Source organism: Lampris incognitus, chromosome 16 (assembly GCF_029633865.1).
Source record: "Lampris incognitus isolate fLamInc1 chromosome 16, fLamInc1.hap2, whole genome shotgun sequence".
Lineage (NCBI taxonomy): Eukaryota > Metazoa > Chordata > Actinopteri > Lampriformes > Lampridae > Lampris > Lampris incognitus.
This window is the reverse complement of record NC_079226.1, coordinates 500,826-517,234: the sequence shown is the minus strand read 5'-3', so window position 1 is coordinate 517,234 and position 16,409 is coordinate 500,826. Positions and strand designations below refer to the sequence as shown.

The 16,409-nt window shown below is 48.9% G+C and overlaps 1 protein-coding gene across 1 annotated transcript in view; it reads right to left on the bottom strand.

The window, feature by feature from the left end:
- Positions 1 to 1,048: 1,048 nt before the first annotated feature.
- Positions 1,049 to 16,409, bottom strand: part of tecpr2 (tectonin beta-propeller repeat containing 2) — a 152,072-nt gene continuing 136,711 nt past the window's right edge. Inside the window, exons 26-27 of the mRNA XM_056295835.1 lie at positions 7,199 to 7,348; positions 1,049 to 2,510 (exon numbers count right to left, since the gene is read on the bottom strand). Coding sequence (XP_056151810.1) covers positions 2,359 to 2,510; positions 7,199 to 7,348 — 302 coding nt within the window. The 3' untranslated portion in view covers positions 1,049 to 2,358. The remainder of the gene's footprint in view (positions 2,511 to 7,198; positions 7,349 to 16,409) is intronic.

Here is a 16,409-nt window from a genome sequence, read left to right as displayed (position 1 = left end):
ACCCTGCTAGAGCTTCATACTGACATAAGCCCTGCTAGAACTTCATACTGACACAAACCCTGCTAGAGCTTCATACTGACATAAGCCCTGCTAGAGCTTCATACTGACACAAACCCTGCTAGAGCTTCATACTGACATAAGCCCTGCTAGAACTTCATACTGACACAAGCCCTGCTAGAGCTTCATACTGACATAAGCCCTGCTAGAACTTCATACTGACACAAACCCTGCTAGAGCTTCATACTGACACAAACCCTGCTAGAGCTTCATACTGACATAAGCCCTGCTAGGACTTCATACTGACACAAACCCTGCTAGAGCTTCATACTAACATAAGCCCTGTTAGAGCTTAATACAGACACAAGCCCTGCTAGAGCTTCATACAGACACAAGCCCTGCTAGAGCTTCATACTGACATAAGCCCTGCTAGAGCTTCATACTGACACAAGCCCTGCTAGAGCTTCATACTGACACAAGCCCTGCTAGAGCTTAATACAGACACAAGCCCTGCTAGAGCTTCATACTGACACAAGCCCTGCTAGAGCTTAATACACACACAAGCCCTGCTAGAGCTTCATACTGACACAAGCCCTGCTAGAGCTTCATACTGACACAAGCCCTGCTAGAGCGTCATACTGACACAAGCCCTTTTAGAGCTTCATACTGACATAAGCCCTGCTAGAGCTTCATACTGACACAAGCCCTGCTAGAGCTTAATACAGACACAAACCCTGCTAGAGCTTCATACTGACATAAGCCCTGCTAGAGCTGATCATACTGACATAAGCCCTGCTAGAGCTTTATACTGACACAAGCCCTGCTAGAGCTTCATACTGACATAAGCCCTGCTAGAGCTTCATACTGACACAAGCCCTGCTAGAGCTTCATACTGACATAAGCCCTGCTAGAGCTTAATACAGACACAAGCCCCGCTAGAGCTTTATACTGACATAAGCCCTGCTAGAGCTTCATACAGACATAAGCCCTGCTAGAACTTCATCCTGACACAAGCCCTGCTAGAACTTCATACAGACAAAAGGCTCAGCAAGGAAACTAAGAAACACAAACCAAGTCCCTTAGTACATCTAGAGCACATTTATGATACAGTTATACTTATAATAGTTATATTTATAATACAGTTATAATAGTTACATTTATAATACAGTTATACTTATAATAGTTATATTTATAATAGTTATATTCCCTCGCTGCTTTAGTTGGACAGGGAGGAACCGTCCTCAGCAACACTTAAATACAACATCTCTTATATGAGTTCACCAAGCATGGCAAATAAAACACCTGTCTCTCTCTCTCTGTCTGTCTCTCTGTCTGTCTGTCTCTCTGTGTGTTTCTCTCTGCGTCTCTGTCTCTCTCTGTCAGTCTCTCTCTCTGTGTCTGTGTGTCTCTCTCTCTGTCAGTCTCTCTCTCTGTGTCTCTGTGTCTCTGTCGCTCTCTGTGTCTCTCTCTCTCTGTCAGTCTCTCTCTCTCTGTCTCTGTCTCTCTCACACACACACAACATGCACATGTAGTACCCTCAACTGTATATTCTGCTGCTATCTAGCTAAGAACAGGCTGTGAGTAAAGTGCTCCAAAATAAAACATTACTAGCATGTAAATCCACGTTTTCTTTCACCTGGCTTCATCTTCATCTTCTTCAGAGAAGCCATCTTGTTTGACCCAGAATGATGTGATGAAAAGGGAGTAAGGGAGCCGGCGGCCATGTTGTTGATGTGGGATCATCTCTTTCATCACCCCCACCCACCACACGCTCCTCATCTTCACAGTCACAGAAGTAGATTTTGGAGGAAGTTATGAGAGCTGGTTTAACACATCAGTGCCCTCTTCCTCGTATCTTTACATTCTCCATGAACCAGCAGCTCCTCACCTCACTTCCTGCAGACTGTCCTTCTCACCTACACCTGTCTTCCTGTATCCCTTTCCCACAGAGAGCCTGTGTACAAGTGGGAGGAGCAATGATGTCAAAGAAGAGACAGGAAAAGACCGACACAGTTCTAAGGCTTCCCCTCAGAACCTCTTCCTCTCCAAAGAAGGGTTAGACTGTCAGCCTGTCCGGAAGCCAACTAATCTGCAAGCCAAACACTATGCTTAGTTATGAGAAGATGGGATGAAGCTAGCACCCACTCTGATAACTGAAGACATCCAGGTCCATCCGGAAGGTAGGTAGGTAGCGGTGATGTCACAGTGATGTCATACATAAGCAAAGGTCAACAAATGATTCTGGTTGTTATCCACACTAAACGAACATTAATTAAAGGACCACTGGTTCCAGGTGTGAAGGCTCCACCCCACCTCCTGCTTCTACAGGAAATGGGTGAGACAACGTGACGATGTCACTGATTATATGACCTCCCATTCGTCCTCTAGATCCTCTCCACTGAGGGAGGAAGTGGAGAGGAGGGGCTTAACGGGACTGTGGGCAAGAGTCTTTGTGAGACGGTGAGAGAGACCGCCAGAAAAGGTCACTGCCCACAATTCATCCTCAGGGGTTACTAGAGAGAGAGAGAGAGAGAGAGAGAGAGAGAGAGAACTGTAAGGAAGAGAACAAAAAGGGGAGCGAAACAAAGAAAGAGAAATAACACAAACACACACATTTGTCTGTGTGAAGCTAGCTTATCATGCTGACCACTTTTCCTCTTCCAACATGAAATGTGAACTCAGCACATTAATTCTCCATTTACTTCTTGTTGTCTGCCTGCAGACTGCTTTTCTTTTAGGGGGGGGAATTTCTCCCCAATTGTACCTGTTCAATTACCCAACTCTTCCAAGTCCCGGTCTCTGCTCCACCCCCTCTGCTGATCCGGGGAGGGCTGCAGACTACCACGTCTCCTTCCATACATATTGAGTCACCAGCCACTTCTTTTCACCTGACAGTGAGGAGTTTCACCAGGGGGACGTAGCACATGGGAGGATCACGCTATTCCCCCCAGTCCCCCCTCCCCCCTGGCCCAACCAACCAGAAGAGGCGCTAGTGCAGCGACCAGGACACATACCCACATCCGGCTTCCCACCCACAGACACGGCCAATTGCGTCTGTGGGGACGCCCAAACAAGCCGGAGGTAACATGGGGATTCGAACCGGCGATCTCGATTTTGGTAGGCAACAAAATAGACCACTAATAGTCCACTACCTTGCCTGCAGACTGTCTATCCATATGTCTGCTTGTGTCTGTTCAACCAACTGTCAGTAATTTTATCTTTCTGTCTGTTCTGTCGGGCTTATCTGCCTGTATGAATTTTATCTATCTGTCTGTGTCTGTTCCTTCTGTCTGTCTATCTGTGTGTATCTGTCTGTCTGTTCCTCCATCTGTCTGTCTGTTCATCCTGTCTGTCTCTCTATGTCTGTGTATCTGTCTGTCTGTTCATCCTGTCTATCTGTGTGCATGTGTCTGTCTGTTAACCCTGTCTGTCTGTCTATCTGTCTGTGTCTGTTAACCCTGTCTGTCTGTCTATCTGTCTGTGTCTGTTCACCCTGTCTGTCTGTCTATCTGTGTGCATGTCTGTCTGTTCATCCTGTCTGTCTGTCTATCTGTGTGCATGTGTCTGTCTGTTCACCCTGTCTGTCTGTCTATCTGTTCATCCTGTCTGTCTGTCTATCTGTGTGCATGTGTCTGTCTGTTCACCCTGTCTGTCTGTCTATCTGTGTGTATCTGTCTGTGTCTGTCTATCTGTGTGTATCTGTCTGTGTCTGTTCATCCTGTCTGTCTGTCTGTCTATCTGTGTGCATGTGTCTGTCCGTGCCCCCCTGTCTGTCTGTCTATCTGTGTGTATCTGTCTGTGTCTGTTCACCCTGTCTGTCTGTCTATCTGTGTGTATCTGTCTGTGTCTGTTCACCCTGTCTGTCTGTCTATCTGTGTGTATCTGTCTGTGTCTGTTCATCCTGTCTGTCTGTTTATCTGTGTGCATGTGTCTGTCCGTGCCCCCCTGTCTGTCTGTCTATCTGTGTGTATCTGTCTGTGTCTGTTCACCCTGTCTGTCTGTCTATCTGTGTGCATGTGTCTGTCTGTTCACCCTGTCTGTCTGTCTATCTGTGTGCATGTGTCTGTCTGTTCATCCTGTCTGTCTGTCTATCTGTGTGCATGTGTCTGTCTGTTCATCCTGTCTGTCTGTCTATCTGTGTGCATGTGTCTGTCTGTTCACCCTGTCTGTCTGTCTATCTGTGTGCATGTGTCTGTCTGTTCATCCTGTCTGTCTGTCTATCTGTATACATGTGTCTGTCTGTTCATCCTGTCTGTCTGTCTATCTGTGTGTATCTGTCTGTGTCTGTTCACCCTGTCTGTCTGTCTATCGGTGTATCTGTCTGTGTCTGTTCCTCCATCTGTCTGTCTATCTGTGTATATCTGTCTGTGTCTGTTCACCCTGTCTGTCTGTTTATCTGTGTGTACCTGTCTGTGTCTTCATCCTGTCTGTCTGTCTATCGGCATATCTGTCTGTCTGGTCATCCTGTCTGTCTATCTGTGTGTATCTGTCTGTGTCTGTTCAACCTGTCCGTCTGTTTATCTGTGTGTATCTGTCTGTGTCTTCATCCTGTCTGTCTGTCTATCGGTATATCTGTCTGTCTGTTCCTCCATCTGTCTGTCTACCTGTGTGTATCGGTCTGTCTGTTCCTCCTGTCTGTCTGTCTATCTATGTGTATCTGTTCATCCTGTCTGTCTGTCTATCTGTGTACATGTGTCTGTCTGTTCATCCTGTCTGTCTGTCTATCTGTGTGCATGTGTCTGTCTGTTCACCCTGTCTGTCTGTCTATCTGTGTGTATCTGTCTGTGTCTGTTCATCCTGTCTGTCTGTCTGTCTATCTGTGTGTATCTGTCTGTGTCTGTTGATCCTGTCTGTCTGTCTATCTGTGTGCATGTGTCTGTCCGTGCCCCCCTGTCTGTCTGTCTATCTGTGTGTATCTGTCTGTGTCTGTTTACCCTGTCTGTCTGTCTATCTGTGTGTATCTGTCTGTGTCTGTTCATCCTGTCTGTCTGTCTATCTGTGTGTATCTGTCTGTGTCTGTTCATCCTGTCTGTCTGTCTATCTGTGTGCATGTGTCTGTCTGTGCCCCCCTGTCTGTCTGTCTATCTGTGTGTATCTGTCTGTGTCTGTTCACCCTGTCTGTCTGTCTATCTGTGTGCATGTGTCTGTCTGTTCACCCTGTCTGTCTGTCTATCTGTGTGCATGTGTCTGTCTGTTCATCCTGTCTGTCTGTCTATCTGTGTGCATGTGTCTGTCTGTTCACCCTGTCTGTCTGTCTATCTGTGTGCATGTGTCTGTCTGTTCACCCTGTCTGTCTGTCTATCGGTGTATCTGTCTGTGTCTGTTCTTCCATCTGTCTGTCTATCTGTGTATATCTGTCTGTGTCTGTTCACCCTGTCTTTCTGTTTATCTGTGTGTACCTGTCTGTGTCTTCATCCTGTCTGTCTGTGTATCGGCATATCTGTCTGTCTGGTCATCCTGTCTGTCTATCTGTGTGTATCTGTCTGTGTCTGTTCAACCTGTCCGTCTGTTTATCTGTGTATCTGTCTGTGTCTTCATCCTGTCTGTCTGTCTATCGGTATATCTGTCTGTCTGTTCCTCCATCTGTCTGTCTACCTGTGTGTATCGGTCTGTCTGTTCCTCCTGTCTGTCTGTCTATCTATGTGTATCTGTTCATCCTGTCTGTCTGTCTATCTGTGTGTATCTGTCTGTCTGTTCCTCCATCTGTCTGTCTGACTATGTGTATCTGTCTGTCTGTCTGTTCATCGTGTCTGTCTGTTTATCAGTGTGTATCTGTCTGTCTGTTGATCCTGTCTGTCTGTCTATCTGTGTGTATCTGTCTGTGTCTGTTAATCCTGTCTGTCTGTTTATCAGTGTGTATCTGTCTGTCTGTCTGTTCATCCTGTCTGTCTGTTTATCAGTGTGTATCTGTCTGTGTCTGTTAATCCTGTCTGTCTGCCTATCTGTGTGTATCTGTCTGTCTGTCTGGTCATCCTGTCTGTCTATCTGTGTGTATCTGTCTGTGTCTGTTCATCCTGTCCGTCTGTTTATCTGTGTGTATCTGTCTGTGTCTTCATCCTGTCTGTCTGTCTATCGGTATATCTGTCTGTCTTTTCCTCCATCTGTCTGTCTACCTGTGTGTATCGGTCTGTCTGTTCCTGCTGTCTGTCTGTCTATCTATGTGTATCTGTCTGCCTGTTCATCCTGTCTGTCTGTCTATCTGTGTGTATCTGTCTGTCTGTTCCTCCATCTGTCTGTCTGACTATGTGTATCTGTCTGTCTGTTCCTCCATCTGTCTGTCTATTTGTGTGTATCTGTCTGTCTGTCTGTTCATCCTGTCTGTCTGTTTATCAGTGTGTATCTGTCTGTCTGTTGATCCTGTCTGTCTGTCTATCTGTGTGTATCTGTCTGTGTCTGTTAATCCTGTCTGTCTGTTCATCAGTGTGTATCTGTCTGTGTCTGTTCATCCTGTCTGTCTGCCTATCTGTGTGTATCTGTCTGTCTGTCTGGTCATCCTGTCTGTCTATCTGTGTGTATCTGTCTGTGTCTGTTCATCCTGTCCGTCTGTTTATCTGTGTGTATCTGTCTGTGTCTTCATCCTGTCTGTCTGTCTATCGGTATATCTGTCTGTCTGTTCCTACATCTGTCTGTCTACCTGTGTGTATAGGTCTGTCTGTTCCTCCCGTCTGTCTGTCTATCTATGTGTATCTGTCTGCCTGTTCATCCTGTCTGTCTGTCTATCTGTGTGTATCTGTCTGTCTGTTCCTCCATCTGTCTGTCTATTTGTGTGTATCTGTCTGTGTCTGTTAATCCTGTCTGTCTGTTTATCAGTGTGTATCTGTCTGTGTCTGTTAATCCTGTCTGTCTGTTTATCAGTTTGTATCTTTCTGTGTCTGTTCATCCTGTCTGTCTGTTTATCAGTGTGTATCTGTCTGTGTCTGTTAATCCTGTCTGTCTGCCTATCTGTGTGTATCTGTCTGTGTCTGTTAATCCTGTCTGTCTGCTTATCTGTGTGTATCTGTCTGTTCATCTGTCTGTGTTTGTTCCTCCATCTATCTGTCTATCTGTGTGTATCTGTCTGTCTGTTCATCCTGTCTGTCTCTCTATGTCTGTGTATCTGTCTGTATCTGTTCATCCTGACTGTCTGTCTGTCTGTGTCTGTTCATCCTGTCTTTCTGTCTGTCTGTATGTATCTGTCTGCCTGTTCCTTCATCTGTCTTACCAGTCAGCCAGTGCACAGTCCCTGGTATCGTCTTCCAGTAGTCCCCAGCCAGGTTCCTGGGGTTGACTCCATAGCGGCGGGCCACCTCCCCATTTGGACAGCGGACCCAAACGGTCCGAACACTCAGAACCAGCTGGCTGGCAGAGAGACCTGCAATAAGAGCAATGTGGAGTCTATATGTAGCATCGTTCCACAGCCTGGGGACCATAGGTGGCGCTAGTAAGAACCTAGGGGGAGCTGAGCCTCCCCATTAAAAACATGTAACCTTCAACAAAATCATGATGTTTTCGGCAGTAACTACTCGCAAACATTGAAGGTCACTTACTGTGCCCTACCTTCACCAGGAAGAGACGCAGGACAGAGTCCAGCAGCAGGGACATTATTATAATCATTATTTCAAACATTAAAACTCACTACTTGTGGCCTAACTTTACCAGGGAGAGACGCAGGACAGAGTCCAGCAGCGGGGACATTATTATAATTATTATTTCACACATTAAAAGTCACTACTTCTGGCCTAACTTTACCAGGAAGAGATGCAGGACAGAGTCCAGCAGCGGGGACATTATTATAATTATTATTTCAAACATTAAAAGTCACTACTTGTGGCCTAACTTCACCAGGAAGAGATGCAGGACAGAGTCCAGCAGCAGGGACATTATTATAATTATTATTTCTGTTACGGCTCACCCACCCCGCGCCGTGGCCCGCCCACCCCGCGCCGTGGCCCACCCACCCCGCGTCGGCAGCCAATCAGCTCGTCAGGGCCGGGCTTAGCCGTCAGGGCTGGGCTTAAGTTTGGTGGCCTCCCACGCGCCCGTTGTCAATTCGTGTTGTAATCTCCTCACAGTATCGGCTACTGTTCCCCCACGGTCCTTTTCTCTCCGAACTTACCGCAGCCCTTGGTTTATGTTTTCCCTTGCAAAGTTTCCCCGTGGAAGTATCCTGCCGTGTTCCCGTTTTGGATTACCCGCGAGTTTTTCCCCTTGGACTTTCCGTTTTTCTTGTCGCTCATTGCCTCCCTGTGTTTGACTATTTGTACGCGTAAGGAATAAAGTACGCCAGTTTCCGGCTAACCCCATCTCTGCCTGGTGTTGTCCGCTTGGGGTCTTCCACAAACCCTAACAGTACGAACTGACCATGACGACCCCAGCCGACACAGAGAGCGTACCGGCCAGCCCGCTTCGAGCGGCTCTCATCGGACAGATCCAACTGACTAACTCCCACACCCAGCAGCTAGAGGCGGCCTCCGCCGAGGTGAGAGATCTTCAGACTCGGGTCCCGCCCCTCCAGGCCTGTGTGGGTAACGTTGGCGAGCCAACAAGCAGAGATCCTGCGGCAGTTGCAAACCATCACGGCGGCTCTCACCATCCAGCCGCCGGGCCAGCCTGCCCCTGGAGTCGTGGGTAACCCGCCCCCTGGGCCCGCTGCCCCAGTTAACCTTGTGGGGCTCAACCCAGTTCCCCAGGAGCCCTGCCTCTCCAGCCCACGACCATTTGATGGCAACTTTGAGACCTGTGCCACGTTCATCATGCAGTGTGAGCTGGTCTTCCTGCACCAACCCAGCATGTGCACATCTGATGCTGTGTGGGTCGCTTACGTGACCAACCTGCTCACAGGCCGAGCTGCTCAGTGGGCCACTGCTTCCTGGTCCATGAAGGCCAGTTTCTGCCTCACCTACGAGGCCTTTGAGGTGGAACTACGGAAGCTTTTCCACCATCCAGTCGGTGGCCAGGACCCTGGTGCTAAGCTGAGCAGTATCCAGCAGGGCAGTGGCAGTGTCACAGACTACTCGGTGGAGTTCAGGCTGGCCGCAGCTGAGAGCAGCTGGAACGACCGGTCCCTTCGGGTCACCTTCCGGAGAGGTCTCAGCGAGGCTGTCAAGGACCAGCTAGCCACCCGGGAGGAGCCCACCTCCCTCGAGGACCTGATCAAGCTCGCCATCCGCATCGACGGACGCCTCCGGGAGAGGAGGCGCTAGCGAGCCCTGCGTGGATCCCCGTCCATTCCCCAGTCATCCAGCACTCCTAACAGGACCCCTACTCCTGCTCGCCCCACTTTCCCTGTGGCCGTTTCTCCCCCCGCGCCCCAGACCACGACGGGGGAGGAACCTATGCAGCTGGGGCGCACGCGCCTTAGTCCGGCCAAACGGGAGGCCCGGTTCAAGGCGGGTCAATGCCTCTACTGTGGCCAGAAGGGACATCTGATCAGCGGCTGCCCCACTCGGCCAAAAGACTAGGCTCACTGGGGCCCCGGGAGAGCCTAGTGAGCCGACTTTCCTGTTCCCGCCGTCCTGCCCCACAGAACCATCTAGTTAGCGTTACCCTGGCCTGGGCTGACCAGCGGCTCACGGTGGGTGCGCTCCTCGACTCGGGGGCTGATGAGTGTTTCCTGGACTCAGAGTTTGCTGCCCAGGCTAACATCCCGCTAGAGACGCTGGAGAAGCCCATGGAGGCCTTCGTGCTGGACGAGCGCTGCCTGGCCAGCGTCACCCAACGCACCCACCCTGTCTCTCTCACCATAGCAGGTAACCATGTGGAGAGACTTCGGTTCTACATTATCCAGTCCCCATTAGTCCCTGTGATCCTAGGGCGCCCCTTGTTCGTGCAGCATGAGCCACACATCGCCTGGGCCTTCGGTACCATCATGGAGTGGAGCTCCTCCTGTCATGCCCATTGTCTCCAGGCTGCTCCCACCCCATCCCCCCGACGGGCCCCTAGTGCCCCGCCTCCCGACCTCTCCTCTGTTCCCCCTGAGTACCATGAGTTAGGTGAGGTTTTCAGCAAGACCCGGGCCCAATCTCTTCCTCCTCATCGGCCTTATGACTGTGCTATCGACCTCCACTCTGGGGCACCCCTTCCCAGCAGTCGTCTGTACAGTCTGACCATCCCCAAGAAAGCCGCGATGGACGAGTATATCTCTGAGTCCTTTGCAGCGGGGCTCATTCGGCCCTCGTCCTCCCAGGTGGCAGCTGGATTCTTTTTCGTGAAGAAGAAGGACGGGGGCCCCCGACCCTGCATTGACTATCAGCCAACTCAATGAGATAACCGTCAAAAACAAGTACCCCCTTCCTCTCATGAGTTCCACCCTTGAGCCCCTCACCCAGGCTACAGTCTTCACTAAGCTGGACCTCCGGTGTGCCTATCATCTGGTCCGGATCCGGAAGGGGGACGAGGGAAGACAGCCTTTAAGACGCCCCGGGGTCATTATGAGTACCTGGTCATGCCGTTCGGCCTCACCAACGCCCCGGCGGTATTCCAGGCTCTCATGAATGACATTCTCCACGACATGCTCGACAAGTTTGTGGTGGTCTATCTCGATGACATCCTCATCTTCTCCAAGACCCTCGAGGAACATGTCCAGCATGTCCGCCGGGTACTTGAACGTCTCCTCCGGAACCGGCTCTTCGTCAAGGCAGAGAAGTGCCGGTTCCATTCCCCTTCCGTTGACTACCTGGGCTTCGTCGTTGAAAGGGGACAGACCCGGGCCGACCCCCGCAAGATCCAGGCTGTGGTGGACTGGCCCGATCCCACATCATGGAAGGAATTACAGAGCTTCCTCGGGTTTGCGAACTTCTATCGGAGGTTCATCCGGAACTACAGCTGCGTGGCAGAACCTCTCACCAGGCTGACCTCCCCCTCCCAGCCGTTCATCTGGTCCCCGGCTGCCCGCTCTGCGTTCCAGTCCCTCAAGCAGAGGTTCACCAGCGCCCCGGTCCTGCTCCACCCCAACCCCAAGAGGCAGTTCATCGTAGAGGTGGACGTTTCGGACACCGGGTTGGGGGCTGTCCTCTCCCAGCAGTCAGCGTCTGACCAGAAGGTCCACCCATGCGCCTTCTTCTCTCGCCGGTTCCTCCCCACCGAGGAGAACTACGATGTCGGGAACCGGGAGCTGCTGGCAGTGGTGGCTGCTCTGGAGAAGTGGCGCCATTGGCTGGAGGGGGCGGAACAGCCATTCACCTTCTGGACCGATCATAAGAACTTGATGTTCATCCGGGCAACCAAGCGCCTCAATGGTCGGCAGGCACGGTGGGCCAGCTTCCTCAGTCAGTTTGACTTCACGTTGACTTATCGCCCCGGGTCCCGCATCACGAAGGCAGACTGCCTGTCCCGAAAACACCCGAGGAGGGAGCCAGCTACAGAGGAGCCGACTCCCATCCTTCCTGAGGCCAGGGTGGTTGGTGTGGTCACCTGGGGCATCGAGACCGTGGTCAGGCAGGCGTTGCGCTCCCATCCCGCCCCGAGCCACGTCCCTCCACGCCGCCTATTCGTCCCGGACGTAGTCCGGCCCCGGGTTCTCCAGTGGGGCCATGCCAGTCAGTTTGCTTGCCACCCGGGCGTCCACCGCACCTTCACCTTTCTGGCTCGGCGTTTCTGGCGGCCCACCATGAGGATCGACGTCAGGGACTTCATAAGGGCCTGCCCCGTCTGTGCTCGCAGCAAGGCCTCTCACCAGGCACGTGGGTGCCTGGTGCTATGCTAGTCAGTGACGTGTAAAATGCAGTGAATATTTTCATTTTCAACTCGCTATGAATTATGTCTATAATAAAATAACAAGCACAAAACCGTCCAGACCCACAGCGTATCTGATGCGAGTAGTGAGCACGTCCTACTAAACATCTATATGAGGCGTCCTTCTCAACTTGTCCAATAATGGTTGAGTGAGCAAATGACCACAATTTGCGACACATAGCCCACAGCTTCAGCTGCGTGGCACCATGGGAAGAAGGTCCAAGTGTCATTTTGAGATCCTCTGTCTACCAGCCACAGCTTGCAGCTGCATGCAGAACCTTTTTCATCCTGAGATGTCACATCAAGTCAAATCCATTTCACTTTTATCGCCAGTATCACACATGACACATGGAACTCAAGGGGCTTTGTCAAGCAGTGGGATAAAGTATTTGTCGAGGACGGTATCCTAATAGAGTTTCCAAAGACCCCCGTACAAAGCACAAGAGATTCCAGTACATTGTGCCACTGTGTTTGAGGGAGGATGCTATCAGAGGCTGTCATGACGATGCAGGCCAGTTCCAAACACTACATTTGTCTGCCAGAGGTTCTACTGGACTGATCTGGAGAAAGATGTGAGGGAACATGTGAAGAACATGGTGACTGTGGTCATGTGGCTTGGGTCCTGGGCTGTTCCAGTGGCGTCTGGACACTGCTTGGCATCCTGCGCATCATATTCTTCATAAATTTTATAATTCAATTATAATTGTGTTATCCTCTTTCAATGTTGTATTGTGTAAACTGTGTAAACACAACATCATTGCACGTTGTCCGTCTTGGGAGAGAGATCCTCCTCTGTTGCTCTCCCTGAGCTCTCTTCCTATTTTTTTCTCCCTGTTAAAGGTTTTTAGGGAGTTGTTCCTTATCTGATGTGAGGGTCTAAGGACAGGATGTTGTGTTGCTGTTAAGCCCATTGAGGCATATTTGTGGTTTGTGATATTGGGCTACACAAATAAAATAGACTTGACTTGACCTGTACTCGCTGTGTCATTGGGAAGACTCTGGAACCCAAGGGGCGTGTGCTGCTGAAGAGCATAAAGACCTCTGCTTCTCTGGAGCTCGAATGTATCGACTTCTGGTGTGCTGAAGATGTGAACAATAAAACAGTGGATGTGCTGATGATCACAGACCACTTCACTAAGCTTGCCCATGCTTTCCAGTGTCCTGATCAGGCTGCTAAGTCCGTTGCTTGCAAACTGTGGGACAATTATGTCTGTTTTTATGGCTTTCCCAGCGTATTCATTCTGACCAGGGAGCTTCTTTTGAGAGTGAACTCATCTGCCACCTTCTTCAGTTTTTGGGTGTAACAAAATCCCACACAACTGCGTATCACCCGATGGGCAGTGGCAGCACTGAGCGCTTTAATCGTAGATTGGGTAATATGATTAGAGCCCTCCCTCCACACCCCAAACAAAGCTGGCCTCAGATGCTGCATACATTAACGTTCATGTACTACTGCACTGTCCATGAGACCACAGGCTTTCCACCATTCTACCTGATGTTTGGACGGGTTCCCCGCATTCCTGTGGATGTCATCTTAAAGAGTGTCCTGCTTGAGAGGGAGGATGTGACCTACTCCAAGTACAATGAATCTCTGCAGAAGGATTAGAAGGAAGCCATTGCCTTTGCCAAGACTCACGCTACGAAGGAAGAGTCAGCAGGCAGCGATGTACAACAAGAGAGCCAAGGGGACCAGGAATGACATCAGTGACAGGGTGCTTGTAGCTAACAAGAGCGAGCGTGGTCATTGGAAGTAGTCTATGTAGGATTGTAGTGTTGTCTTTTTTTTGGGGGGGGGGGGGTCTTTGTGTCCTTTGTCCTTGTGTCCCCCGTATCAAGGCAGAGAGAGCCAGTGCACAAGAATTTGGTATTCTAAGTCTTGACAATAAAATTGAACTTGAACTTGAATTACTGACTCTCCTATATGTCAGTTTGAATAAAAGTGTCGCCAAATTAGTAAATGTAAATGTTCAGATAGCAGATTTAGGTAGGTTTAGTAAGATGGCCGATTTAGAGGTTTAGATAGCAGGTTTAGATAGCAGAATAAGTTAGCAGGTTTTGATAGCAGATTAAGTTAGCAGGTTTATATAGCAGATTAAATTAGCAGGTTTAGATAGCAGAGTAAGTTAGCAGGTTTAGATAACAGATTGAATTAGCAGGTTTAGATAGCAGATTAAGATAACAGATTTATATAGCAGATTAAATTAGCAGGTTTAGATAGCAGAGTAAATTAGCAGGTTTAGATAACAGATTAAATTAGCAGGTTTAGATAGCAGATTAAAATAGCAGATTTATATAGCAGATTAAATTAGCAGGTTTAGATAGCAGATTTTTATAGCAGATTAAGTTAGCAGGTTTAGATAGCAGATTTATATAGCAGATTAAGTTAGCAGGTTTAGATAGCAGAGTAAATTAGCAGGTTTAGATAACAGATTAAATTAGCAGGTTTAGATAGCAGATTAAAATGGCAGATTTATATAGCAGATTAAATTAGCAGGTTTAGATAGCAGATTTATATAGCAGATTAAATTAGCAGATTTATATAGCAGATTAAATTAGCAGGTTTAGATAACAGAGTAAATTAGCAGGTTTAGATAACAGATTAAATTAGCAGGTTTAGATAACAGAGTAAATTAGCAGGTTTAGATAACAGATTAAATTAGCAGGTTTAGATGGCAGATTCAATTAGCAGGTTTAGATAGCAGATTTAGATAGCAGGTTAAATTAGCAGGTTTAGATAGCAGATTAAGTTAGCAGGTTTAGATATCGCAACAATACTGATCCAGCCACAAAAATCCCCAGCCACCCAGGAAACCAGGTGCTCACTCTATCAGTCGCAGAGGTCAGAGAATCACTGCACAGAGTGAACACACAGAAGGTTGCCGGACCAGACGGCATACCGGGTCGGGTATACCTGGAATGTGCCGACCAGCTGGCTGAGGTCTTCACACCTGTATTTAACCTCTCACTGTCCCAATCTAAAGTCCCGGCATGCTTTACGACCACCTCTATCAATCCTGTCTCCAAGAAACCAACATCCACATGTCTGAATGACTACCGACCCATAGCACTCACCCCCACTGCCATGAAGTGCTTTGAGAGACTGGTTCTGGCTCACATCAAAAACATTATCCCCCCCACATTCGACCCACATCAGTTCGCCTACCATTCCGAAGGTCTACTGAGGTATACCGTTGCCACTGCCCTGCACGTTGCTCTGACCCACCTTGAACTTAACAATACATACATCCGGATGCTGTTTATAGATTACAGCTCTGCCTTCAACACTATCATCCCCACCAAACTAACCACCAAACTCCTCTCCCTTGGCCTCAACCCCTCCCTCTGTAACTGGATCCTGGACTTCCTGACCAACAGACAGTCTGTTAGGTTAGCTGACCACTCCTCCTCCACCCTGACCCTCAGCACAGGTGCCCCTCAAGGCTGTGTTCTGAGCCCCCTCCTTTTCTCCTTCTTTACCCACGACTGCCTGCCAACTCACCCTTCAAATGCTAAAGTTAAGTTTGCAGATGACACCACAGTCATTGGCCGTATCACCAACAATGACGAGATGGCCTACAGAGACGAGACTGAGCACCTCACATTATGGTGTACTACCAACAGTCTTGTCCTCAATGTGCAGAAGAAAAAGGAGCTGATTGTGGACTTCAGGAGGTCTAGAAGCTGCAGCCACTCCCCCATACACATCAATGGGGTGGAAGTGGAGCGTGTTTCCAGCTTTAAATTCCCTGGAGTCCACATCAGCGAGGACCTTTCGTGGACATTAAACACCCAGGCTCTTGTGAAAAAGGCCCAACAATGCCTGCATTTCCTGAGGAGGCTGAGGAGCGCCCGTCTACCCACCAAAATTCTCACCAACTTCTACCACTGCACCATAGACAGCATCCTGACCATCTGCATCTCAGTGTGGTACGGCAACTGCACCTCAGTAGACCAGAAAGCTCTGCAGCGGGTCGTCAAGGCGGCCCAGCATATCACCGGTACCCAGCTCCCAGCCATAAAAGACATTTATCACAAACGCTGCCTTCGAAGGGGTCTGAGCATCAGCAGAGATCCCACCCACCCCAACCATGGACTGTTCTCCCCCCTGCGCTCTGGGAGGCACTACAGGAGCCTCAGAGCCCGCACTACCAGGCTCAAAAACAGCTTCTTTCCACAAGCTGTTGCCCACCTGAACCTGGCTACCCACTGAATGTCTGTAGATATGTTTAAATATTTTGTCCTCCAGCTCTCTTTTAACTTATTTTAGCTTTTGGTCTTCATGTGTGTATATCTTATACTGTGTTTGCTGTGTTTGTCTGTGTCTGTCTTGCACTGTTTAGTGAAGCCACAGCCCTCATTTCATTTTTAACATGTGCTGCACATTGTTTTTAATGACAATAAATAGAATTGAATTGAACTGAATCAGATTAAGTTAGCAGGTTTCGATAGCAGATTAAGTTAGCAGGTTTAGATAGCAGATTCAATTAACAGGATTAGATAGCAGATTTAGATGGCAGATTAAGTTGGCAGGTTTAGATAGCAGATTTAGATGGCAGATTAAATTAGCAGGTTTAAATAGCAGATTAAGTTAGCAGCTTTAGATAGCAGGTTTAGATAGTAAGTTTAGATAGCAGATTAAGTTAGCAGGTTTAGATAGCAGGTTTAGATAACAGGTTTAGTTAACAGGTATATATAGCAGG